Source organism: Oryx dammah, unplaced genomic scaffold (genome assembly GCF_014754425.2).
Source record: "Oryx dammah isolate SB20612 unplaced genomic scaffold, SCBI_Odam_1.1 HiC_scaffold_17, whole genome shotgun sequence".
Classification (NCBI taxonomy): Eukaryota; Metazoa; Chordata; class Mammalia; order Artiodactyla; family Bovidae; genus Oryx; species Oryx dammah.
The window spans coordinates 74,673,309-74,699,143 of record NW_024070201.1 but is presented as its reverse complement, the minus strand read 5'-3'; the positions used below and the strand labels follow the sequence as shown (position 1 = coordinate 74,699,143).

The window sequence follows — 25,835 nt, the reverse complement described above, 5'->3', positions numbered from 1 at the left end:
TGTGTGTCTGTGTGTGTCTGTGTGTGTCTGTGTGTGTCTGTGTGTGTGATTAAAGACAGTTTCTGCCCCCAAGGACCCGGGCCTCGATAAGGGAGACAGGTGTTGTAATAAACCAGGCAGGCCAGCAGACCTGAGAGCCTTGTTGAGTAAGCACTTCAGACAGGGAGGGGCATTTGACCTATAGCCATTCCCGCAGGAATTCTTTGCAGATGGAGGGGACAGCAACCCCACCAGTCTAGGCTGGAAGATGGCTGGGGAAGGCCAGAGAAGGGGAGAAGTCCAGATGCCTGGTGGATTTACAATTTGCTGGGTGAACAGCAAGAACTGGGGCCCCACTGTAAGGCCACAGCTGCCCCGACTCCCCGACTCCCACAGGTGGGACTGACGTTGTCATCTCTGCAGGTTTATGTGCGAAGCACAGACTTTGACCGGACGCTTATGAGTGCGGAGGCCAACCTGGCTGGACTCTTCCCGCCCGACGGGATGCAGCGCTTTAACCCAAACATTTCTTGGCAGCCTATCCCCGTCCACACCGTGCCCATTGCTGAGGATAGGGTAAGCCTGGCCCGCCCTTCCCTCGAGGCGACGGCAGGAATGACTCTGGCCGTTGGCCTGCTGATCCCCGACTCCTTCTCTGCCTCTGCTTACCCGCTCTGGCCTGCAGCTGCTGAAGTTCCCCTTGGGCCCATGCCCCCGCTTTGAACAGCTGCAGAATGAGACCCGGCGGACGCCCGAGTATCAGAACGAGAGTGTTCAGAATGCAGTGAGTGGGGCTGAGGTGGAGGGCACCACCCTGACCTTCAGCCTCGGGCAAGACTGACCCCTGATTGTGTTTCTTAGCAATTCCTGGAGATGGTGGCCAATGAGACGGGGCTCACGGACCTGACGCTGGAGACCATCTGGAACGTCTACGACACGCTCTTCTGCGAGGTGAGCCGGCTCAGGTCTTCTCTCGCTGCTTGGCAGGCCTGGTGGCCAGGCCAAGTAAAACACCGTGCCTGATGCCATGCCCCTGGGGAGGTCCAGGCAAGCTGGCTCTTGTGAAACAGAAGAATTTCCCTCACGGGTGAGAAAGAACCTCAGAGTGGGAAACAAGTTTGTTGATGGTCAGCAGTTCCCGCTTCTCCCCACCCAGAGCTCTCGTGGTATCCAGCTCCATTCTGCTGAATCACACTTTTGGGACCCGAGCCTCCTTTCCTGTTCCCTGCCTCCTCGACACCCTCCACCACGTCTCCCGGTTCCAGACCCTCTGCCTCCCCTCACACACACGCAGGCACCATCCCAGCGGGGAAGAGAGCTGCTCCCCGGGGGAGGCTCTGGCCGGGGCCGGGGAGCTAACCTGCCCGCTGCCGCACACAGCAGACACACGGGCTGCCCCTGCCACCCTGGGCCTCGCCCCAAACCATGCAGCGTCTGAGCCGGCTGAAGGACTTCAGCTTCCGCTTCCTCTTTGGGATCTACAAGCAGGCGGAGAAGGCCCGGCTGCAGGGGGGTGAGTGACTAGACCAGCATGTCACTCCCCTGAAAGAACCCGAACAGCATCAGAAGCTTTCTGCAGGTGGGGGTGCTTCTCGCACACTCAGTTCTCTGCCTGAAGAGTTCTCCACTCTTTGAGGACCAGTGAACCCTGGTTATCCTGTCAGTCATCAAAGCCTCCCCAGTCCCCCAAGTGCTTAGCACATCTGTCACTAGTACCAGTGACCACAGTTAGGCTGGTGTGTATCGTGTGTGTGTGTATGTATCTCTTCTGCCATTCATATTCTTAAGTTTCACCCATATTAGGAAACCCTCTGTCCCCTCAAATAACTCCCTACCTCCCCCAAAGGACCACCAGGGGCCATTCTGAAAGAAGGCCAAGAGTAGTACACAGGCCACACGCTGGTCTGAGCGCTCAAGGGAGTGCCAGCTGCTAGACCTTTCCAGCATCTCGGAAGTTCTCCGAGTCTTCCCGTGACAGAGATTCCCTGGCTGGTGCTGCTGTCTAGTGCTCCCTGAAGCAGCCTTAGCTTTATATTTGTTCCCAACTGGAGTAATTCTTCAACACAGGCAGGGCCTCATAGCTCCTTTATGAATAAGTGGGCAGGTTTCTGCATCTGTGTTGAAATAGAGGTATCTTGTTTTATCTTGCTTTCTTCTGTAAATTTGAAAGTTCTTAAGTGGGATTCCTCTGATGTATCCTCTCTCTGCTGGGGATCAGACCCAGGGCTGGCAGAGGGTAAGAGGCCCTCAGGTAGGTCTGGTCGGAAGACGGTGAAGGCTGCAGCCGCGGACAATGGGGGCACTCTCTCCCTCAGGCGTCCTGCTGGCTCAGATACGGAAGAACCTGACGCTGATGGCAACCACCTCCCAGCTCCCTAAGCTGCTGGCCTACTCTGCGGTGAGCTCCCCCGGCCCCCAGGGGGCTCAGGGCACGCGGCAGCTGGGTTCTTCCTCTCTTTGGTATCTGGGGTTGGCGGGGGGAGCGGTGCTGATGGGAAGCCCTCCCCCTTACAGCACGACACCACGCTGGTGGCTCTGCAGATGGCGTTGGGCGTCTACAACGGCAAGCAGGCCCCCTATGCGTCCTGCCACATGTTTGAGCTGTACCAGGAGGACAGTGGGTGAGTGGAGCGCGCAGTCTGCCCTCGGGAGGGGTGCCCAAGTGGAGGGAGGGGCTGTGGGCAGCCTGAGGGGACGCTGTTGGCCTGGGGAACCACTGCCCGCCTGCCTCCCACCCACCCGCAGGAATTTCTCGGTGGAGATGTACTTCCGGAATGAGAGTCACAGGGACCCCTGGCCCCTGACCCTGCCTGGCTGCCCCAACCGCTGCCCACTGCAGGACTTCCTCCGCCTCACGGAGCCGGTCGTGCCCAAGGATTGGCTGCAGGAGTGCCAGCTGGCGGGAGGGCCTGCGGACACAGGTGAGCGGCCGTCTGCCTCCGTGCTGGCCGAGGCCCAGCACGGCTCCCGGTTCCTACCCAGAGGTCTCCAGAGGCTGACGCACCTCCAGTCCTGGGGCAGGTTCCCAGACAGTCCCCTTCCCAGCCTGAGATGCACTCCTCGCCCTCAGGCGATGCCCTTCTTACTTCGTGAGGAAAGCCTTGCAGCTGGGAGGGAGAGGACCGTCTCACCCTCCCCCTACTGCATGTCCTGGCCCTCTCGCTGGCGTGAGCCCCTGCTGGGGGCCTGCCTTTCCACTTACATCCCGGGTTCGTTTCCTCTCCCCTCCACGTGGGCCCCGGTGCTCCGTGTTGCCGCTCTGCCGGATCAGTCCCGGCACAGAGCCTAACAGAGACTCCTCTGGCCCACCTCCTTCTCTGGCTGCCACTCCCGTTCTGCCCCTTTTGGATGGGATCCTTCAGAGATGCCTAGACTCTGCTGTCACCTCCTTGCTGCTCGTTCTCAGATTCACGCTGGACAGGCTTCTGTTACCTGCCACTCGCCACTCCACGGAAGTCACTGTTGTTGAGGACCAGTGACCTCCCCTCGCCCCAAAGCCAGCTGACCAGTTCTTAAGTCAGCTCCCCTCACCTGTCAGCGGCATTATGGAATCGGTCACTCCTTCTTTGACCACTTTCTTGCTTTCTCTGGTTTTCCTTCCGCTCCCCACAGGCAGTTTTCTTTACTAGCTTCTCCTCCCCACTAACCAGCGGATGGCCCTGGGTTCAGCAGCCTGGCTCTTTCCCCACTGATGCTGTCTACGCAAGTGAGCTTACCCAGCCTCATGGCCTCATGTTACCATTTCCATGCTAAGTTCTTTTTATGACTCGTGAACCTCTTCCTCTCTGAGCTGCAGGTTCACATATCCAGCTGTGGACTTGAGGTCTCTACGTGGATGTCAACTAAGGCATCTCACAGTGGAGGTCTAAATCCAAATATTCTCCCTGCAGGCTTCCCCGCCTTAGTAAATGCAGCGTCAGCCACCTAGGTGCACAGCATATCCCGAGGTGCTATTCCAAGTGCCCTCTTCCTCAGACCCCCACCTCCAAACTACCAGCATATCCTGCCATCCAGTCTTTAAAATCCGTGCTCTGGCTCCCTAGCTCAGTCTACCATCATCTCTTGCCAGAAGTACTGAAAAGCTTCCTAACGTTCTTTCTGATTTTGTTCTTGGCCCTACCAGTCTGTCAGCACAGCAGAGTTAAATTTTTTAAAAACATGAATCGGTGCACATCACTAACCTTCTCAGAACTGTCCAGTGGCTTCCCATCACTTGGGATAAAACCCACGTTCTTTACTGTGGCCTCCCAGGCCCTGCTCAGTCTGCTCTGGTGATACTCTTTCCTAGGCCATGTCGAGCTAATTCCCTTTTGCATTTGCTTCCCCCTCCCCCCCCCCGGCCCCGCCCGCTGGCCTGAGGACACTCCTCTCAGATCTTGTGTGTGTCTCACTCAGTGACTCCAAGGCTCAGGTCAGTTTGTTGCTTTCTCGGCGACACCTTGCCTGTGACCCGCCTGGCTTTGGTTCTCTCGACGGCATCTGCCACTAACCCGTCCTTCCTGTCAGTTGCCTGTCATGGTGTCTCCTCTCCTAGAAGAGAAAAGCCACACGGGAGACTGCGCCTTGGCCGCCTGCAGTCTCCCGTTGTAGGAACGGCACCTGGCATGGGGCAGGCGCCCAAACACTTGCTGAACCAACACTGACATGACCTTTCTCTCCTCCCCTGGCGCCGTGCTCAGAGGTGATCGTGGCCTTGGCCGTCTGCGGCTCCATCCTCTTCCTTCTCATAGTGTTGCTCCTCACCGTCCTCTTCCGGGTGCAGGCCCAGCCTCCTGGCTACCGCCACGTTCCAGACGGGGAGGACCATGCCTGACAGCCACTCAGCCCCCTTCCCTCTGCCTCCTAGGGGAGGTGGGCTGGGCCCTTGCTCCTGACTGTTGCTGCTCCCCAGCCCATGGACAGGAGACCCTGGGTTGGGCCTCCCTCTGATCACCCGCACCTAGATGAACAAGTGAGGCCCAGCTTGGCCCGAGGCACCTGTCACCTGGCATCCACGTGCCCAACGTTAACCAAGTACTGTGTCGGACACTGGCTTCCTCCAAACAGGATTTGCCTCCTCCATGCTCCCTTCTAAGGATGTGAAATGTAGACAAGTGCTCCAGTTTCACTCAGGACCTAGGAGGAAAAAACTGAAGGAGATGGTGCTTGATCTGCTTTGCCTATCAAACCCTGCTCTCTCTTCCAACCCAGAGTCTTTGGCAGATGGCCCCAAGGACACGGTCTTGCCTCTCACCTCTCAGTGCTTATTTTAGCGGGAAGAATGGCCCAACACTGGGGGTACAAACACTGGCCGTCAGGGAACCAGATCACCCAAGAGCCAGCCAGTGAAGTTTGTCCAGCTGAAGCCACCGTTAACTCGAGTGAGACATAATGCTTTCAGCATCTTTGTCACCCCTCACCTTGAGCCAGTTGGAGGTTTGTGCTTGGGAAGGAGTTGGGGATGGCAGAGAGGGGATGGTGAGTTGTGGTACAGAATCCTGAAACCACTGTCCCCGCCCTTAGTGGGGCTGGGATCCCTAGGTTGTGAGCTGAACAGCTCTAGACTGTGGCCCAGAACAGGACTGAGACAGCTTCCAGAGAAGGTTTGGGACTCCCAGTGCTGGTTCTGTGCCTTCATTCTGGGGAGCTGAGAAGCCCTTTGACAAGATCAGAGCTGGAAGATCCACTCAGAAGCTCAGCTGGGTATGGTTTTATTGGCTGTGTGAATAGTGAGCACAGATCAAAAACCACTACCTGAGCACTGTGTGTCAGAGGAGAAAGGAGAGAAGCTCGGCTCCAGGCCACATACAGCAGAGGCCCCTGGGGCAGCGAGTCTGCCAACTCTGGAGTTCCTGGAGCTCAGTCCCCGCACGTGTCCAGTCCCCATGTCGTGGTCCCAGTGCCCCAGCTCCAACGCTGGGACTCCAGTACCTCGGCCCTTTAATACGAAGCCGCCTCTTGTTAAAGAACTTGTTCTTGTGGGGTTCCAAGCCGCTGCTTGGCTCCCGCTTCATTAACGTCTCTCACTTCTGAGTCCCAGCATCCTCCGGGCTCCAAACAAGAATGTGATAACCTAGGAGGAGTGAGACCAGAGGCACCTTCCATCACCAGCCTCTGAGAACTTGGAGCTGGTGTGGGGAACCTAGCACTTGGTCAGGAGACGCCAGGAAGCTGGGCAGCAGCCAGGCACTGCTATGGCCAAGACTCAGCGAGAAGGACGGCCCTCAGTCCAAAGAGACCGTGGGCTCCTGGTTACCATCTTCACTGACTATATCCTGGGGGTGGCTGGAGCAGCGCTAAGCTGGGATGAGCCCGCACTGAACCTTGGCGAGTAGGCTGGGCTTGACCGGCCTCATGTACACTCACCCATCACAGAGGCCAGCGTGTCCCCCATGGGATTGAATTCATTGAGCTGCAGAGACAAGGGGATGAGCGTGAGGAGGGAGTGGAGGTCCCAGAAGAGGGGCATGTGAGGAGTAACTGGTCATTTTTGATCCAAGAGGTTGAATCCCTGCCTCCTCCCATTTATTATTTGAGGGCCCAGGCCTCACCGACATGATACCAGAAGATTCTGGGTCATACAGCTGATACATGATCTTTCCTGAGCTTCCATCAAACACATCGATCGTCCTTAATTCATGGGGGGAACAACTTTTGAAATTAGGATCTGGGTATCGGCCCACGACAATGAGGTTGTAGCGAGGATGCCAGCTTGCCTAGGAGATGGAGAGGCAGGTCACAGGAATAAATGCAGAACAGCATTGAGAGGGACATCACAAGTACCTTTGCCACTGACAACAATGGTTAATACAGCTGCCAGCAGTTTTAACAACGGAGGCGAGGTCTGCGTGGAACAAGAAACAAGCGCAAGTGCATCTGCCATCGCAAATGTGAAACCCCAGCTGGCCTTCCTGTGACCCTCAGGACACATTCAGGCCTTCTCTCTGCATTTCCTGACATCGTACCAGCTGATAAGTATTTTAACAGCAGCGCGACCCGAGTGAAAGCGATAGTGTAGTTGCTCAGTCGTGTCCGACTCTGCGACCCATGGACTGTAGCCCGCCAGGCTCCTCTCCGGGGGATTCTCCGGGCAGGAACACTGGAGTGTGTTGCTGTTCCCTTCTCCAGGGGGTCTTCCCGACCCAGGGGTCTAAATAGGACCTTGGTTCTGAGCTCATCCCACGGTTCTCCCTCCAACGTCAGGGAGTTGAGTAGAAAATGGCAAGTGGCTGAAACGAGGGAGGACCCCTCTCTTCCCAGATCACCCCACTCAAACCCAGCAGCTACTGGGATGACAGAACTGGATGGGATTTCCCCAAGATAGCTTTTCAAGGAAGTTCTGAAGGGGACAAGACACGGTTAGCAGGAAGAAAGAGGTGCTACAGGCAATGGCTTGGAAATAAGTCACAAGTCACACCTGGGACACTATCGGTTGGGCTGGCTGATTGATACCAAGAGGGAGATAAGGAAGAAAGGATCAGTGGGAACACCAACTGCTGAAGGGCCGATATTACAGACAGCCTGGATTTGATGCGAGGTACGTTCTGCTATGCTAAGTCGCTCAGTCGTGTGACCCTCAACTCTTTTGTGACCCTATGTGACCCTGTAGCCCACCAGGCTCCTCTGTCCATGGGATTCTCCAGGCAAGAATACTGGAGTGGGCTGCCATTTCCTACTCTAGGGTTGAGGTACCTGGGGGCCATTCTGATACCAAATCATTATTGTTTCCTGAGTACTTCCTAGGCGCCAAGCGTGTTGCCACACCTGTCAGTCAGATACTGTTATTCCCTCTTTATAAATGAGGACATAGGGATCCCTAATGTGAGTGATTTGCTGAAGGTCTAACCTGGGGGCAGGGGAGATGGGGTCTGCCCGCCTGAACTATGCTCTCCTGACTACACAAGAGCAGGCATGAGCTCTGAGGTCCGAAGAGGGGCTGTGGTTCTAGAAAAGAATATCAACTAGACAGCGGGAGGACTGGCGGGGTTCAGACTGGCAGCGGCGGCAGGCATGGAGGACTTGAAGGTTGGAAGCCTTGGGGGCTAAGGCTAGAGAAGCTGGCTAACTAAGCCAAGTTAGCTCGTGGGTCAGCTGCACACATAGGTCGCCGAAACTGAGGGCTGAACAGCAGATCAGGATCTCAGAAAGTGCCCCCACAGAGAGATCTGGGCTGCATGGAAAGAACTCAGGAAAATCCACTTATCAAAGAGACATGAAGAAGACTCAGCAAAACAGGCTCACAGATGGACCAAAGGTGCAGAGCAAGCCAGGGCGAGAAGAGGGCTGGGGCTGCAGGCCTCCGTGTCCGCGGCGCCTTCCCAGCATCACTTACCTTGATGGGCGTCAGGTGCTGGAAGTGGCGGTGAGGATGTGGGATCAGGCTTGGTGGGCAGTCCCACTGGCAAGCAGAGTAAACCCGGATCTCACTCTTCTGGTCAGTAGTCAGGAGCTGGGCTCCATCAGGACTGAAATGAGCTGGCAAAGCGAAAAGCCTCTGAGCTTAAGGGACCCCAGATGGGCCCTATCCTGGCCCTCACGGGCCTCCTGCAGGGGCACCTCCCTCCCACTGCTTCCTAGAGACAGGTGGCAGGGCCGTGAACAAACACCCAAGAGGCTCAGTGGCTGGGGGCCGGCTAGAGACAGGAGGGCTCGGGACCTCGGCCTGGCCGATGCTGTGCGAAGTTAAGGCCTGGCTGAGTGGCTTCTGTGCTTTGCGGGAAAGGCCCTGAAGCGGATCGGTGGGGTCTGCAGGAAGGCCGAGGTCTGGTATATCACACCTGCGTTGACAGGATGCCTGTGCGGCAGCGAGTGAAGGAAGCTGGATTTCCCTCTAACCTGACGCAGGTCCCAGATTTTCACGGTTTGATCTACGGAGGCTGTGGCCAGGAGCCAGTCACAGCAGGGGTTCAGGGCCACATGGGTCACCTTCTTTTTGTGCATTCTCAGATTCCAGAGCTGCGGACGAGAGCTGGTTCAGGCCGGGGCGCAGAACCGAGGCTGGGAGCTGGGAAGGGAAGGGGAGGGCTTGGGCCCGCGAGGACGCACCTCCCTGCCATCCATGTTCAGCAGGATCACGTGCCCCACGTTATCTCCCGTGACCACCACTCGGCTTTTGACAGATATATCCAGGCTGCAGAACCAGATGCTGCAGGGAGAGACTGTGCTGTAAGACTCTTAGGGACAGAGGCTAGTTGCATTTATTCACTGCTGCAGGTCATGTCTCACACACAGCAGTCAATAAATATCTGTTGAGTGAATGAATATCTTGTCATGGACTCCCAGTGAGGAGCACTCAAGACTTGTCCACCATCCCGACGAAGGGTATGGGGGTGGTGGGGCTCAGAAACTTGTCCAGTTACTTCTAGGCTCAGGATCCTCACTTGGTAAGAGTCCCTGAAGCAGCCAAACCCAGAGCCATAAGGCGAGTCCTCAAGTCGGGGCTTGCCCCCTGGAGCCCTGAGGAAGACTCAGCTGTTGTTTTCTCTCTCCACTCTCCACCCTCTGCACCAAAGGAGAGGACACTCCAAACAGGGACTGCCCAACTTCCTCACTGCTGGCTGGAAAGGAACTCCTGCCCCCTTCTGAGCACTTAGGGGAAAAAGCACACCAACTCCGAACGAGCTTTCTGTTCCTCAGACCACCTGATACGAAGGGACCGGTCGGAGTGGGGAGAGCGTCAGGGATCCTGACACCCAGTCAGGAGAGCCCAGATTCACGTTTTTCCCCTCAAATCTCTGCTGCCCTGCTTTCTGCATCCCTTGTAAACATCTTTCGGGAGGAGGGCTCCTTGTGGAAGAGCAAGTCCATCTGTCACCTGTCCCTTTGCTCCTGTATTTCTTACCCCTGTGTGGCAGCCAGTGCTAGGTAGAGCCCCACACCCTCACACGCTTGGGGAGCAGAGTCATATCTCTGAGTGGAAACCAAAGTGACAAGCATTTTGTAATTTCTCTAGCCATATGCTCTTGAGGAGTCCAAAGTGCTTGGTGGACATGATTCTATCCATTTAGGCTTCCATCAAGGAGCTGGCCAGGTCATTACACCCCAGTGAAAGCAGGGAATGGAATCTTAAGTTCTCAGTTCTTGCTCCAGGCTTGAAGTAGTTTTTTAGACTAATGCCATGTTGACTTGTCCAGTGAGAATCCAGGTCTAGTCGGATACAGGAAGGACTGACAAAAGAGCTGAGACCATTCCCTTGCCGAGAAAAGCTGAGGTTCTAGAACGGGTCCCTGAAACAGGAACCCACCTGGTCCAGAGGAATAGCAGCTGAAGAGTCAGAGGGAAGGGTGAAAAGGAGCTAACCCCTTTCTTCCCTGTGCCGGGTTTAGGGAAAAGAAATGAGATCTGGGTGCTCTCGCCACAACTACACCCAGAGCCTAGAAGCCCTTTCCCCTCGAGTTAAAACTACTCACTTGCAGGTGTCTGAGCTGGCAAAAACTCGGAGAGTGTTGCCTTTAAAGTCTTGCAGCCTAGTTGTTCCCTCCATTGAGGAGGTGAAAAACTGGTTGGTATTGAGAGGGTTAAACTTCAGCCCAGTGATGCTCCCTCCAGCTCCAATCTAACACAAGGAAGAGAAAAGTCAGTGAGTGAGACTGGCCCGTGAAGTGGACAGAGCCTGGGTGCACATCCTCTGCCTGGACACAAGCCATCCAGGCCACACTTGGGGCTGGGCCAGCTTGGATGCCTTGACACTAGGCTGCTCTCCACAGTACTGTTTCTTAAGGTTCTCCTTCTATACTTTTTAACGAACGTTCAGTAAACTGGCTGTTTCTGGTGTACAGCTTTATGCATTTTAACACATGTAGAGGTTTGAACCACCACCACCACAATCAGGATGCAGAACAGCTGGGCCACTCCCCCCTCCCCCCCCCCATCCCTCATGCTCTCCCACTGTAGTCTCCCGCCCCCCCGACTCCTCACCCCTGGCAACCGGGGATGAGTTCTTCATCACCACACAAGTTTTGCCTTTGATGGACTGTCATATCAGTGATTCATGGTATGCAGCCTTTTGAGACTGGCTTCTTTCATTTCACTCGGTGTAATGCCCCTGAGCTTGTTCCAGCCTGCTCTGTGAATCTATAGTTCATCCCATTTTACTGCTGAATATCCTATTGTGTGGATGTACCATAATGTATCATACAAGTGCTCTTTTCAGAAGAGCTTCAGCTTGGAACAGTGGCTGGGTGAGGTGGGCTGGTGTCAGACCCGAGTGCCTCATTTTTTGCAGACATACCAGACGATGATGAAGATAATCATGATAACATTGGTAGCATAACCTTAACAAGTGCTTATTATATATCAAGTGCACTGTTCTAAGAACTTTATATCCTCCAGGCTCCTCCTCCAGTTCTCCTGTATGTTGTTGCTATCCCAGCCTTACTTCTACAAGGCCTCTTACACAACATTCACTCAGCTCACTCAGCATACTAACTGGTACTTTCCATCCCCTCTATAAAACATTCTGATGCCCATGGTTCACCAAACCCTTGCTGCTAGTAAGTTAATCTGCTCCCACTAGCTGAGTTCTATGCTTATGAAGGGTTAGTTGTGTTTGTTCTTAAACCTAGAAATGTCAGTTGTACTTTGTAATCATGTAATTTAACTAAACATGTAATTTATTAAACATTTAAACTTTAAACACAAAACATTTCATTAAAATGTAATTTAATTAAAATTGATGAAATATGTGCAAAAAGAATGACCACTGTGGTTTCTATGAAATCCATATTGAACACTTTGGAAAAACTAGATAAAAAAGATTTGCTAAAATAAGAGTTGTTGAATTAAGCATGGGAGAGATACTTATAAACAATTAGGGTGGGAAACAGTGAAAACTTAAGAGAATCTGCAATCAGACTGCTTCACAACTGATTTTAAATTATGTCTCCACTTTTGGGAAATGGAAACTAGATGCCGTAAATTATGTATTATGGATTCGGCTTATGTGAGACCAGGTGAACCCGAATCAGTAAACACTACAAGAAAGGACTGGCCCTATGTCACAGCATTAGTGATAAACACTTATGTAAACATATTAAGGTAAAATGCATGCGTGTTCTTCTAGCAAGGGTGGATTAAGTAGTTATGACAGCTCTTGCACTGAGAAGGACTACATAAACCTGGACAAAATACAAAAAAGAAAATGTGTTTGAGGCTTTCCAATTCCAGTGACAGTGGGTTAGCTGGTTTCAGGCCAACCTTCTGTCAAGAAAAGCTAGAAAAGGTAGAGAGGTGTATGTTCTCAAAGGAAAGTTTCTGAAGTCAAGGAAGAGCTATCAAGGCACCAAGGACTTCGAAGTCCAGCCTCCTAGAGAGAAGAGAAGCAGACAGGTTAAGTCTGACATTTCAATGCTGCTTTCGCTCCTGAGGCCTGTGCAGATTGAGAAAGCTGTATGGCTGAGAAGCTGAGAAGTTCAGCAGAAGTTCTGTCAATCTTAAGGGAGGCAAAAACAGAGTTCAGACCTGTCAAAGAGGAAAGGTTTTAGAAGAAAAAAAAAATGCAGGTTTTAGTTAGGATTCCTGAAACCCTAGAAATAAGAGCAAACAAAACAGACCATCCCTTGTGAAGACTGAAGTCCACATTCAGATCATTTCAATCTCTGATTAAGATGATCTGATTCTATCTGACCTGCCTGCCAGAGAGAAAAAATTCTTTTTGTAAGAGCACTCAAAATTTCAAATTATATCTCTGCAAATTTTCATATGCAATATTTGGCATCAAATCTAAAACTCTCCAGCATATCAGAAATCAAGATCAAATAACCAACCAAGAGAAAAGACACTCACAGAAGACCCAGGTATTAGTGCTATTAGTCATAGGGTTTAAAATAATTGTAATTAGTATACATTTTAAAAAGAGACCTAATTAAAAAATGGACAAAGAGAATTCCCTGGTGGTCCTGTATTTAGGACTTGGTATTTTCACTCCCATGGTTGGGGTTCAATCCCTGGTCAGGGAACTAACATCCCACAAGCCCCATGGTGCAACCAAAAAAAGGACAAAGGATTTCAACAGATATTTCTCCAAAGAAGATATACAACTAGACAGTGGCACATGAAAAGATGCTCAACCTCATTAGTCACTCTCTCTGCTAAGTCACTTCAGTCGTGTCCGACTCTGTGTGACCCCATAGACGGCAGCCCACCAGGCTCCCCTGTCCCTGGGATTCTCCAGGCAAGAACACTGGAGTGGGTTGCCATTTCCTTCTCCAATGCATGGAAGTGAAAAGTGAAAGGGAAGTCACTCTGTTGTGTCCGACTCTTCGCGACCTCATGGACTGCAGCCTACCAGGCTCCTCTGTCCGTGGGATTTTCCGGGCAAGAGTACTGGAGTGGGGTGCCATCGCCTTCTCCACATTAGTCACCAGGCAATGCAAATAAAAGTCACAATGAAATACTATTTCACAGCCACTAGGATGGCTATAAACAAAAAGACAATAATGAGTGTTGTAAGCCTATAGAATGAAAGAAAATAGTGCAAACCATATCTGATGAGGGATTAGTATCAGCAACATATAAAGAACTTGGACAACTCAATAGCAAAAAAAGAAGAAACAAATAATCTGATTTTAAAAAAATAGACAAAGATTGAATAGGCATTTCTCCAAAGACACACAAATGACCAAAAGGTATATGAAGAAGTGCTCAACGTCACTAACCATAACAGAAATACAAAATTACAATGAGCTATCACCTCACACCCAGTTAGAATGACTACTGTAAAAAAAGACAAGCGATAACAAGTGCTGGCCAAGATGTGGAAAAAGGGAACTCTAGTATATTGTTGGTGGGAATGTAAATTGGTAGGGGCATTATGGAAAACAGTATGGAGGTTCCTCCATGAAACACTCGGAAGGGAGCTACCAAACTATCCAGTTAATTCTACTTTTGAGTATATATCAAAAGGAAATGAAATCAGTTTCTCAGAGTTCTGTCCTCTTGTGTTCATTGCAGCATTATTCACAATTGCCAAGATACAGAAACAAATGTCTGCTGATCAATGAATGGATAAAGAAAAAATGTGAGATATATATATATCAAGTGGAATATTATTCAGCCTTAGAAAAGGAAATCCTGCCACTTCTGGTAACATGGATGAACATGGAGGACATTATGCTAAGCGAAGTCAGACACAGATAAATACTGCATGACCTCACTTATATGTGCAATCTAAAAGAGTCACTCACAAAGGCAAGAGAATAGTGGTTGCCAGGGGCTGAAGGTGGGTAGGGGAATGGTGAGACATTTGTCAAAGGACACAAAGTTTCAACTATTCATGAGATCTAATGTATAGCATGGTGACTATAGTTAACTATTTTATATGTGAAATTAGAAGTTCTGAGAGTGGATCTTAAGTGTTCTCAGCATACACATACAAAACTATGTGTAAGATGATGGATGTTAACTAATTAGCTTGATTGCAGAAATCATTTCACAATATATACATGTATTAAAACATGTTGGGTCCCTGGTGGTCTAGTGGTTAGGACTCTGTGCTCCCACTGCAGGGGGCTCAGGTTCCATCCCAGGTCAGGAACTGAGATCCACATGACACAGCCAGAAATAATAAATAAAGCAAAAACAAGACCACAGCATGATGTACACTAAATATGCAGTTTTTATTTGTCAGTCAAGGATGTGGAAGAACTGAAGCCCTCCTACATTGCTAGTGGGAAAGTGAAATGGAGTAGTTGCTTTGGAACACAGGCAATTCTTCAAAAAAAAATTAAACATTCAATTACCATATGGCCCCAAAGATTCATATACCCAAGAAGATATATAGTCAACAGAAATGAGTATGTATGTTGCTATAAAAACTTGTATGCAGATATTCACTGGAGTATTATTCACAATAAAAGTTAAAAAAAGCCTAAAAATCAATGACCATCTCAAGAAGCTGTAAAACAAACAAGAAACTAAAACCAAAGAGAGTAAGAAAAAACAGAAATGAATGAAATAAATACACTGTGGAGAAAATCAACAAAGCCAAATGTTAGCTCCATGAAAAGACTAATATAATTAAATTGACAAATCCCAGCTGAGAATGACCAAACAAAGGAGAAAACACAAATAACCAATTTAGTGGATGGAAAAGACATCTTAGACATTTTAAAAAGTAGTAAGAGGACATCATAAACAATCTTTTGCCAATAAAACTGAAAATTCAGAGGAGATAAGCAAATTCCTAGAACAGTACAAACTTGCCAAACTGACAGAAGATGAAAAGGAAAAATCTGAATAGTCTGATCTATTAAAGAAGCCGAGTCACAACTAAAAACTTTCTTACAAAGTAAATTCCAGATCTTAATGGCTTCAGTGGTGAATGTACTAAATATTCGAGGAAGAAACGATCTTTTTTTTTTTAAAAAAAAGTTTATTTTCAAATTATCTCATAGAAAAGTTGTGAGAACAGCACAAAGAAATGTTTTTTCTGGAACCATTTGGTAGTAAATTGCCAACATGAAGTCCCATCACACTCAGATACTTTACTGTGTACTTCCTAAAAGAATATTCTCTGACATAGCCCCAGCAAAACCACCAAAACTTAGGGTATCTAAAGTAGTTCAGACTCATAGAAACAGAAAGTAAACCTGTGGTTGCCAAGGGCTGGAAGGAAGGGGAAATGGTGAGCTGTTATTCAGTGGACACAGTCTCAGTTTTACAAGATAAAAGAATTATAGAACTCTGTTGCAAAAAATGGGAATACAGTGTTAACTGTGCACTTAAAAATGGTTGAGATGACACATTTCAGGTATGTGCTTTTACCACAGTTTTTAGAAGAAGCAGTATCACTTGCTAGAAATACAATTGTAAAGGTTAAAAAGTAGGGAAAAAGAACATTTAAATAAAAAAGTCAAATTTGGTTTATTTGGTAATAAACCAAAACAAAAAACAGTGTAGTTTTTTTTAATAGCATAGATAAGGAAAATCATATGCTGACCTCAACAGACAACAAAATTATTTTTAAAAATTCAATTATCATTCATGATAACAGCTTCTGGCAAACTAAGAATAGAAGAGGAACTTAATCTGATAAAAGGTATTAAAAACAAACAAGCTCCCAGGTGCATACCAAAGAAAACTGAAAACACTTGTTCAAACAAAAACTTGTACATAAACGAACATTCATGGCAGCTGAATCAAAATAGCAAAAGGTAGAAACAATCCAAATGTTCAATGACAGATGAGTGGAAAAACAAAATTTGGTATATTTATACAATGGAATATTATTCAACCTCAAAAAGGAATAAAGTACTGAAACCTGCTACAACATGGATGAACTTTGGAAATATTATGTTAAGGAAAAGGAGCCAGACCACCAAGGGCAAATATTGTATAATTCCACTTACATGCAGTACCTGGAATTGTGAAATTCAGAGACAAAAAACAGATTAGGGAGTGCTGGGGAAGAGGTAATAGACAGTTTAATGGGTATAGAGTTTTACTTTGGGAAGAAAAAGTCCTGGAGATGGATAGTGGTAATAATTGCACAATATAAATGTACTTGGTGCCATTGAATTGTATGCTTTGAAATGGTTAAAATTGTAATTCTCACGTTATATATAGCTTATCACAATAAAACGCAGCAGAAATTTTAATGATAAAACATAAAAGCCTTCTATAATCAAGAACAAGATAAGAATGCCTGTTAGAGCAAACATTCAACAAGGTACTAGAGGTCTCAGCCAATGGGATAAGGCAAGTAAAAAGAAGTGTAAAAATGGTAGAGGAAGAAATCAAACTCTCATGATTTACAGGTGACAAGACTGTATAGGGAAAAAATTTAAATCCCTCAGAGAAATTATTAAAATTAATATGAATTTCTACTTCCAACCATGATGGAGTGTCAGAAACCAGATATATCCTCCTGCCTTAACACAACTAGAAAAATGGAAATATACATGAAATAATTTCACACACTGGCCAAAAGGCAACACAAGAGGGCAAAGAATGAGGCAGCCATGTGACTGCCCCAATTTAATGCTTGGAGAGCATATCTAGGCTGCAGCATAGGCAGGGAGGACCCAAACAGCCTAATAGTCTCAATGGCCTCAGGAAACACTTGGGAAAGCCAGCAGGGCAAAATGCTGGAGAGGCTGATGTGCAGAGAGCGAGCATTATGGATATTTCCAGAGGGGTCTCCTCAGGCCTTTGAGTAAATAATATTGTGTAAATGTGTATAAGGAAACTATACAAGGCTGGGGCGGGAAAAGGGAGACATCAGAAATTAATGGAGAAATCCTCAGAACGGTCTCTATTCTCACCATCCAGAATGAAAAGATTCTTAACGTATAGAAGCTCAAGCAGAGTCCTCAGAAGGGTACTGTCTCAGGCCAAAATCTACAGTATAGGCTGCTTTAGACCCCTGCTAACTGGAGTGGATTGAATAATGGGTAATTATCCAATTACTCAAGATGTCTATGCTGTGATCCCTGGATCCTGTGAATATTTAGATGACAAAGGGAAAGTAAAATCATATGAAGAGGAACATAGAATGGGAGCTGACTTCACATCAGAAATCATCTTTAAAGTACTAAAAGAAAAATAAAAAATCCTATAAACCTAGAATTCTATACCCAGCAAAAATACCTTTTAAAAAAACTGCAAAATAAAGACTTCCTTGGACAAACAGGAAAAAAAAAAAGCATTACCAACCAACCTACATTATAGGAAATGTTAAAGAAATATCTTAAGCAGAAGATCAAAAGGAAGTCTGAATCATACAAAGGAATTTTAAAAACTGGAAATGGCAAATATGTGGGTAAATATTAAAGTTTTTTTCTCATTTAAAAAACATCTTTAAAAGATACCTACCCTGCAACCCAGCCATTCCACCACCAGGTATTTACTCAGGAAAAATGAACACATATATCCACACAAAGACTTGTACATGAAATCTTCATAGCCGCTGTATTGGTAACAGTCAAAAGCTGGAAAAAGTCTAAATGCCCTTCAATAGATGGATGGATAAATAAACTGGTATATCAATACACTGGAACACTACTAGAAACTATTGATACAGGCAAAAATATGGATAAACCTCAAATATTCATACTGCATGAAAGAAGCCAGGGAAAAGAAAAGAGTCTATATCATATAGTGCCATTTATATGGGGAGGATCTCCTGGAGGAGGGCATGGAAACCCACCCCACTATTCTTGACTGGAGAATCCCATGGACAGAGAAACCTGGAGGGCTATAGTCCATGGGGGTCACAAAGAGTCGGACACGACTGAAGCAACTTGGCGTGCAAGCCATTTATGTCTTGAAAATGCAAATTTATCAATAGGAATAGAAAGCAGATCAGTGGTTTTCAATGTGATTAACCAATGTAACCTAACTGATTTCAATGTGATTAACCAGTGATTAACCAATGTAACCGAATTGACATTTAGAGAGTAATTCACCCCAAAATAGCAGAGTACACATTTTTTTTCAAATGCATAGGGAACACTCCAAAGACAGTCAATATGCTAAGTTATAAAAGGTCTGGAATCATGATAATGTCCTTTGTTCCATAACAGCATTGAGCTAGAAATCAGTAAGAGAGATATCACAACAATTTCCAAATAGTTAGAAATTAAACAGATACTTCAGAATAATCCATAGGAAAAAGAAGAAATCATAAAGAATTTGGAAAGTAATTTATACTGAATGAAAACAAAAACACAACAAAATCTGAAAGATTCAGTTAGAGAAATAGAGGGAAATGTATAGCATTGAATAGTTGTATTAGAAAACAATAAAAAAAAATCAAGTAAAAATCCAAGTTTCTGTCTTAAGAAACCAGAAAAAGAAAAGCAAATTACACCCACAGAAAAGAAAACAATGGGGCAAAAAGAAAAAAAAAAAAAAACAGAAAAACAACAGAGAAAAATCAATGAAGCTAAAAGCTGGAAAATATCAACAAAACTGATGATCTTCTAGCAAGACTGATCAGGGGTTAAAAAAGAAAAAGACACAAATTACCAGCACCAATAAAATGAGTGGGAACATTACTACAGAGCCGATGATATTAAAAAGATACAAGGCTTCCCAGGTAGCACTAGTGGTGAAGAATTCGTCTGCCAGTGAAGGAGACGTAAGAGACTCAGGTTTGATCCTGGGTTGGGAACATCTCCTGGAGGAAATGGCAACCCACTCCTGTGTTCTTGCCTGGAGAATCCATGGACAGAGGAGTCTGGTGGGCTATGGTACACTGGGTTGCAAAGAGTCAGACACGACTGAGCATCTGAGCACAAGGGAATACTATAAACCACTTTATGCCTCTAAATTCAACAACTTAGATAAAATGAACAAATTACTTGAAAGACAAACTGCCATGCTCCTTCAAGAAGAAACAGATAACCTAAATTGCCTTATTGCTGTTAAACAATTGAAAATATAGTTTAAAACCCTCCAACAAAGAAAACTCTAGATCCAGATGGCTTCACTAGTGAATCCTATAAAAAATTTAAGAAAAAAATAGTACTAACTCTGCACAAACTATTCCAGAAAATTCAAGTAGAGGGAACACGTCCCTGATACCAAAACCAAAGACATTACAAAAAAAGGAAATAAGATATTTTTAAGTGGTCATCATCTGATACAAGATGACTAAACCAGAATATGATCTAATAAGTAAAATACAACAGATTCTAGGGTAGAACAATTATATAAGTAAAAGAATGGCTGTGTATAATAGTGTCTACACACACATAAAGATGCCCCATATGAGGATTTCAGGTAACAGTTAGTTTATTCTTTATATATGTATTTTTTCCTGTATTGCCTGAATTTCTTACAATGAGCACAGGTAATTTTTACAATGAGAATAATCATTTTGAAAATTAAACACATCTCCCCTTGCCAAGGGCCTGAAAGATATCAAGATCGAAACCAAGGTCAGATGACTAAAGAAAAGATAAAATGAGGCACTGCTTCTCCCTCCCTCACTGGTTTCAAATCAACTTTCTGCTGTCAGTTTCTGGGAGTAAAAACAGACAGTACTCTAGACCACCAAACCTTTCTTCTGCTACAGCCTACCTCCCTGCGAGTCACACAGTTTAAATGACCAAACCAATCTCCACAACAGCGTGAGGAAGCTTCACTTAAACACACATTGTAAGGGAGGGTGATGAAACCAAAAGCACCTTCACCTCAACACAAGTTCAAAGCAGTTATCATTCCTCTTTTAGTCAGGAAGCTCTTCCCCAGGACACTCTTAGGCTATTTCTTAAATTTCTCTATTCGCACATCCTGGCTGCTTGGGGGGAGGCGGTGAACAAATCTCTTCCTGTTTGAGCTCTAGGTTCTGACTTCAACTTAAAGTTCCACTTCCTGGGGGTCATCTGTCTCACCAGCTGGACAGAAAGCCATTCTTCAGGCTTCAGGAACTTATTTTCTTGAATAATCTCATAGCTTGAATCCTAATCTCTCAAGTCTATCTAACCTGGCCTTTTCTGATGAGCTGTTCTCCAAACCGTCCGTTTAAAAGAACTCATCCTGGGTTTAACCACGGCCTCTAAACCAGAGGTAGAAAAACAGTGAGCTAATGAAGAATCCAGTTCACAAATGTGTTTTGTTTAGCTACAGAGCATGTTCAATTTCATTTGGTTCCCAACATTAAAAATCACGATATTTTAAATTAAAACCCTTGTGTCCTACTGGCAGGAATGTAAAATGGCACAGCTGCTATGGCAAACAGTATGGTGGTTCCTCAAAAAATTAACAATAGAATTACAAGGTGATCCACTCTGGGTACATAACCAAACGAACTGAAAGCATGAACTCGAAGAGACATTTGTGCAACCCTGTTCAGAACAGCATTATTCACAAAAGCCAAAAGGTGGAAGCAACCCAAATGTCCATCAAGAAATGAATGGGTAAAAAAATAATGTGGTGTATACATACAGAGAAATATTATTTAACCTTAAAAAGGAAGGAAATTCAGATACATGCTGTAATGTGGATGCACCTTGAGGACATGATGCTAAGTGAAGTAAGTGTCAGAAAAGGACAGGTACTGTCTGAGTCCACTTGTATGAGACAGTCAGTCAAAATCACAGAGACAGAAAGCAGAATGCGGTTGCCAGGGTCTGGAGGGAAGGGGGAAAAGGAAGTCTGTGGTAATGTTTACAGAGTTTCAGTTCTGCAAGACAAAAAAGTTCTGGAGACTGGTTATGCAAGAACGTAAATGTACTCAACGCCACTGAACTGTACACTTAAAAAATGGTTAAGGTGGTAAACTTTACGTGTTTCACTACAATTTTTAAAAATCCAAACATTTCAGACTTCATTTGAAAAACTCAGATCTGATACCACAGGACCTCAATTCTCACCTGTCAACCATCTCCAATTTATCACTAACCACCATCCTGCATCATTCTTTTATCTGTCTGGCTTCTTTAGGTATGTGAATTTGCAGCTCCTGCTCGAAACCCAGAGTGTCACCTTTCACTGTATAGCCCTCCAATCCCAGTCCCCTACTGGGCAAGGTAAGAGTGTTCTCTTTGGTGGAGAACCCAACACTCTCAACCCCTTAACAACTGATGGCAAACACTAGCACAATTAAGACCATCCCTAAAAAGCTCTTTGCCAAACCTTGCCCCAAACACACTCTGCCTTCCCTCCTTCTCTCTTCATTTACCTATTGTTCTTCCTCACATCTCACTCATCCAGGAAACCTTCCCTATCGACTCTAATTCCCAGAGATTCTTGCTTCTCTCATCTGTAGCATTTAGCATCTGTATTGCTGTACAGTCAGTGATCTTGTAGGTATACATCTGACTTGCCCAGTTATACCTCAAGGCCCTCATTCATTCAGCAAATACAGAGCAGCTACTATAAGTACTGGGGATACAGTGGTAAGTTAGAAAGACAAGCTCCCTGCCATCATGGAGTTTACTTTCCCGTGAGCAAAGACATACAAATAAGTAAAACATTTCAGATGTTGATAAACATTGTGGTGGGGGGTAGTGATGGAGGATAATGAGGTAGAGAGTGATTAGTGAGTAAGCAGAGCGGTCAGTAATAAGCCTTGTTGAAGAAGCATATTAAGCTGAGACCTAAATGGTAAGAGGAAGCCAGCCATGAGAAAAACCTCGGGAAAGAGCACTCCAGTCAAAGGGAACAGCAAGTCCAAAGACCCAGTTTCAGGAACAGAAGTATCTAGTATGGCTAAAGCATAGGCAATGAGGAAGACAACAGTACAAGATGAGGTCAAGGAGGTAAGAAGGGGCTTAGATCCTATAAGTGACTTCCGAGGATGATTAGTGTATCATAGTGGCTAATATTTTAAGGGCAGGCATTCAATAAAGAGTTGAGTACCATCCCCATTTACTTGTTTGAAAATACCCAGTTACTTTTGATCCCAATTATCTCCTTGTTACTGGATGACTTTTCATCCCTTCAGCAAACATCTCTTCAGTACTACTGTCTGGCAAAGGGTACTGCTCACCCCTTTAATGAAGGTAGGTTTGTCCTTTATGCCAAAGTTCCAGAGCAAGATATCTCCCCCTTTGGAGCCCACAGCCAGGGTGCTGGGGTGAGTTGGGTGCCATGCCAGGGATGTGGCCCTCCTGTCAAAAGGGGCAGCCTTTTGGAATATCCGGTAAGAAGCCAGAGAGTTCAAAAAGGACTGCTGGAGACCCTAATACAGAGAGAAAAGAATTAAGTTGAATTAAAACACAAAGGTAAATTGCCTATCTCTGACTCCTTCATAGATGAGGCCTGGGGCCAAGTTCTCCCACTAAAGGAAAACTAACTACCTGGCTCTGTGCATAAAAAGATGTGCAATACATATAATCTAACCACAGAAACCAAGGAGGCAGAGTGCATTCCTGCTGGGACCCCTATAGCATAGGACTTCTATCTTGCTGAGAGCCCAGTAGGCCAGTCACCAAGGTAGGGATGATCTGACCACTCTGACAATCCAGTGAACCAACCCAGCATCTAATTTTGGAGCATCCAGCAGCTTAAAAAGGCACCATACAAACCCCTGAACTCTTCAGCCAGGAAACGCCTCACCTGCTGTAGTGATGGCCAGGCAGCTGTGCCCAGCTTATGCTGGTGGAGGGCCCTGATGACGCTGCTGCATAGCGGCGAGACCCGCAGGCTAGCCAACCCCGCCCAAAGGCAGCCTGAGTCAAATCTTCTGCTAGAACCTGCCAAGCAGAACAGACACATATTTTCCGCTCCAATCTCACGCAGGCAAGATTTTTCTGCCGAATATGCCAGAAAGAAAGCCCTATTGCTTCTTTTGGCAGAGACAATCTCTATCACCTCCTAAGATCTTTTCAGTTCTGCTCAGTCTCCCCAGCACAACAAATAGTGAGCAGGGATTCAACCTCTTCCAAAAAACATTCCCCAAAACAGTAATTCTGAAGTAAAACTGATCTTGCAGGGTTCCTGAGAAGTGAGCCCAAGAAACACACAAGAATTGCAGAACTCTTCTCAGTTTGGGGTGGAAAACTGGTGATAGGGTTGAGTGACAATTTAAAAGTCACATATAAAGCACAATAAAAAGATTTTAAGACGATATAGTGGAAGTGACTAAGAAAAGCAGTTTTTTTAATCCTGTATTACAATAATGTAGAAGTGACCAGCTGTGGGCCCCAAGTCCAATCTGTTCTCCTGAAAACCAGCAGGATCCACGGGGTCTGGCATGGGGCTAAATTCACTAGGCTACTTTTGGGAAGGCAGATCCACCTAGAATAGGAATAAAGCAATTTTGGATTACTAACCTGCCTCTGGACAACCCATTCTTTCTTCTCATGAACAACAACAACAAAAAACACTTCATCTACAATCCCGTCTTTTGAGTTCCCTACTTTCCTTAGAGCCCCAGGTTTTAGCCCCAAGAGTGAGTTTTCAAAGGAAGGAAGGAAATTGAGGGTTCCCGCAGTTAAATCAAGGACAGATAGCTAACAATCGTGACTATCGAAATTAAGCACACACACCACCACGCAAGGTAGGATTATCTTAAGCAGTTCTCAGTGTGTAAAAATGCCGATGCAAACAAGAAATTGGAAAAGTCGGTTGTGTCTGTTGTAACGGAGGTCATCTGCCTCGTCCCGTCACCTGAAGGTTAAGCCCAAGCTCTAAGGGTGTCAAAGGACCTGCCGACAAAATGTATAGCCTGAGGCGCCCACAATTTGGGCCAGCCTCAAAACCTATGCGCACCCATCCCCCACTCCAGCCTTCGCGTGAGAACCCCAAATTGCGGAATTAATTAAAGCAGCAGGCACAGGCAGTACCGGGGCCCTTCACACAGAGCTTCTTGGCCTCGGGCTCCAGCTCCCGGGGGCTTCTGTTCCTCTTGCTCTTGGGGCGCACAACCACCTCAGGGGTCTTCTGGGCTTCTGGGCGTTTCCTGGGAGCCATGGCGTCCTCCGTGCGAAGGGGTACTATGCCCTATGCCGAGGAAGAATTAAGAAGCCTCTGGGGAGAACAAGGCGGGGACGAGGAAAATCGCTCAGCCACAGGTAGGCCAACTAAGCCAACTTCCCGCCAAACAGGCTCACCGGGAAGGCGGGGGCGCGCGCGGACGGATGGGAAGTGTGTGAAGGCAGGGCCTCACCGCTCCCCAGAGAAAAAGGATACCGCCTACAATTTGGCTCGGAGCTAGTCCAAATCAGCTGACCTGCCAGAAGTAAAGATGGCCATCAGCGCTGGGCCTCCCGACTTGAAGCCCCTTCAGACGCCACGCTGCCAGGCCTCTGGCCCCCGCCTACCCCCGAGACTGGATGCCAATCAAAACTTCGGCTCCGCCTCTCTACCTTCTAATTGGTGACCACGCCCTCTCGGGCTTTGTGATTGGCTGATCCCTACAGTTGGCGTGAGGCGGCTTCGTAGAAAATAACCACATCCTGGCGAGGGAAATTAAGTTGTGTCTGTCGGCTGGCTCTGCGGTTGATGTCAATTAGTTGTTAATTCTCCAGCTCTGCCGAAACTCAGCTTCTCTATGGAGAACAGTTGAAGCCCTCAGCTTTTAACTAAAGTTTCCCTAAGTCTGCTTAGCGTCCTCCTCAGGAGTAACCAAGGGCAGTGATGATGAGCCGGACAGAGTGCGGCTAAGCTAACTGCCTGGACTGAGAGGTCTTGTGCCCCCGACTTCAGCCAAGGGCGATTGCAGTGAGCTTCGTCAGTGTCCCATCCGGCCAGATAGGAGACAGTTTGGGTACATCCCACTTTCTGCCTCGAGCCAGGCAGAACTGCTTGTCGGAAACTTCTGGTTCTTTGGTTCCACGGGCTAAGTCCCATGCCAGGTGCTTTGGGAGAGTGAGCGGAGACAAAAACGTGTTAGTGGTAGATCGTGCATTAAAGGAGCTTTCAGACAGGTAGAGTGCCACAAACAACTCTTGGAAAGAAAGGAATGCTGCAAGAGAAAAAATTGGAAAATGCTTTCTTTATGGGAAGATCAGCTCAGGGTGTTAGAAATGGCAGACAACGGAAAAGCGCAAGCTGATGGCATCTCCCCCGCAGCTGTGTTTTCAGAGCTGTGTTACTGAAGCAAGATGCCCCCTCTCCCTTCCTCAGACCAGCCCTTAGTTTCACCTCAGCGGGCATTCATTTCTGGGGGATCCTGAAGTATGAGAAATTGTCCTGCCCCTAAACTGTTGTAGTCAGTTTACAACCTACTAAGAAGAAAAATACATGTGAAACAAGTCAAGATAGGACACAGGGGACTTCCCTGGTGATCCTTTGGCTTAGACGCCACACTCCTAATGCAGGGGGCCTAGGTTCCATCCCTGGTGCAGGAATTAGATCCCACATGTCTCAAGTAAATTGTTCTGTTAGCAACTAGAAGATCCCTCATGCCGCAACTAAGAGTCAGCCAAGTCAAATATAGATTAAAAAAAAAAGAACACAGGTGAGTACTAAGACTTAGATGCGTTCAG

General features: G+C 47.0%; 2 protein-coding genes across 8 annotated transcripts in view; one reads left to right on the top strand and one right to left on the bottom strand.

Moving 5' to 3' along the window:
• The window catches only part of ACP2 (acid phosphatase 2, lysosomal), a 7,122-nt gene extending 1,999 nt beyond the window's left edge, over window positions 1–5,123 (top strand). Inside the window, exons 4-11 of one of the 2 annotated variants that reach the window (XM_040259174.1) lie at window positions 403–555; window positions 665–763; window positions 841–930; window positions 1,363–1,492; window positions 2,295–2,377; window positions 2,494–2,600; window positions 2,725–2,900; window positions 4,659–5,123. In XM_040259174.1, coding sequence (XP_040115108.1) covers window positions 403–555; window positions 665–763; window positions 841–930; window positions 1,363–1,492; window positions 2,295–2,377; window positions 2,494–2,600; window positions 2,725–2,900; window positions 4,659–4,792 — 972 coding nt within the window. In that variant the 3' untranslated portion in view covers window positions 4,793–5,123. Of the gene's footprint in view, window positions 1–402; window positions 556–664; window positions 764–840; window positions 931–1,359; window positions 1,493–2,294; window positions 2,378–2,493; window positions 2,601–2,724; window positions 2,901–4,658 lie in introns of both variants that reach the window. The other variant, XM_040259173.1, reaches the window with a different exon arrangement.
• Window positions 5,124–5,652: 529 nt separating this feature from the next.
• DDB2 (damage specific DNA binding protein 2) lies at window positions 5,653–24,566 on the bottom strand. 6 transcript variants are annotated; one of them, XM_040259168.1, is made up of 10 exons: window positions 24,192–24,560; window positions 22,963–23,099; window positions 22,394–22,585; window positions 10,368–10,513; window positions 9,004–9,103; window positions 8,736–8,913; window positions 8,291–8,433; window positions 6,510–6,674; window positions 6,325–6,370; window positions 5,653–6,031 (listed from the first exon to the last, which is right to left on the bottom strand). In XM_040259168.1, exons 1-10 carry the CDS (start codon window positions 24,316–24,318, stop codon window positions 5,982–5,984), a joined length of 1,284 nt encoding a protein of 427 aa, XP_040115102.1. In that variant the 5' UTR covers window positions 24,319–24,560; the 3' UTR covers window positions 5,653–5,981. The 6 variants fall into 6 exon arrangements, with proteins under 6 accessions (XP_040115102.1, XP_040115106.1, XP_040115101.1 ...); XM_040259172.1 differs by lacking the exon at window positions 6,510–6,674 and having other exon boundaries at window positions 24,192–24,566; XM_040259167.1 differs by having other exon boundaries at window positions 6,325–6,674; window positions 24,192–24,562.
• Window positions 24,567–25,835: the final 1,269 nt, after the last annotated feature.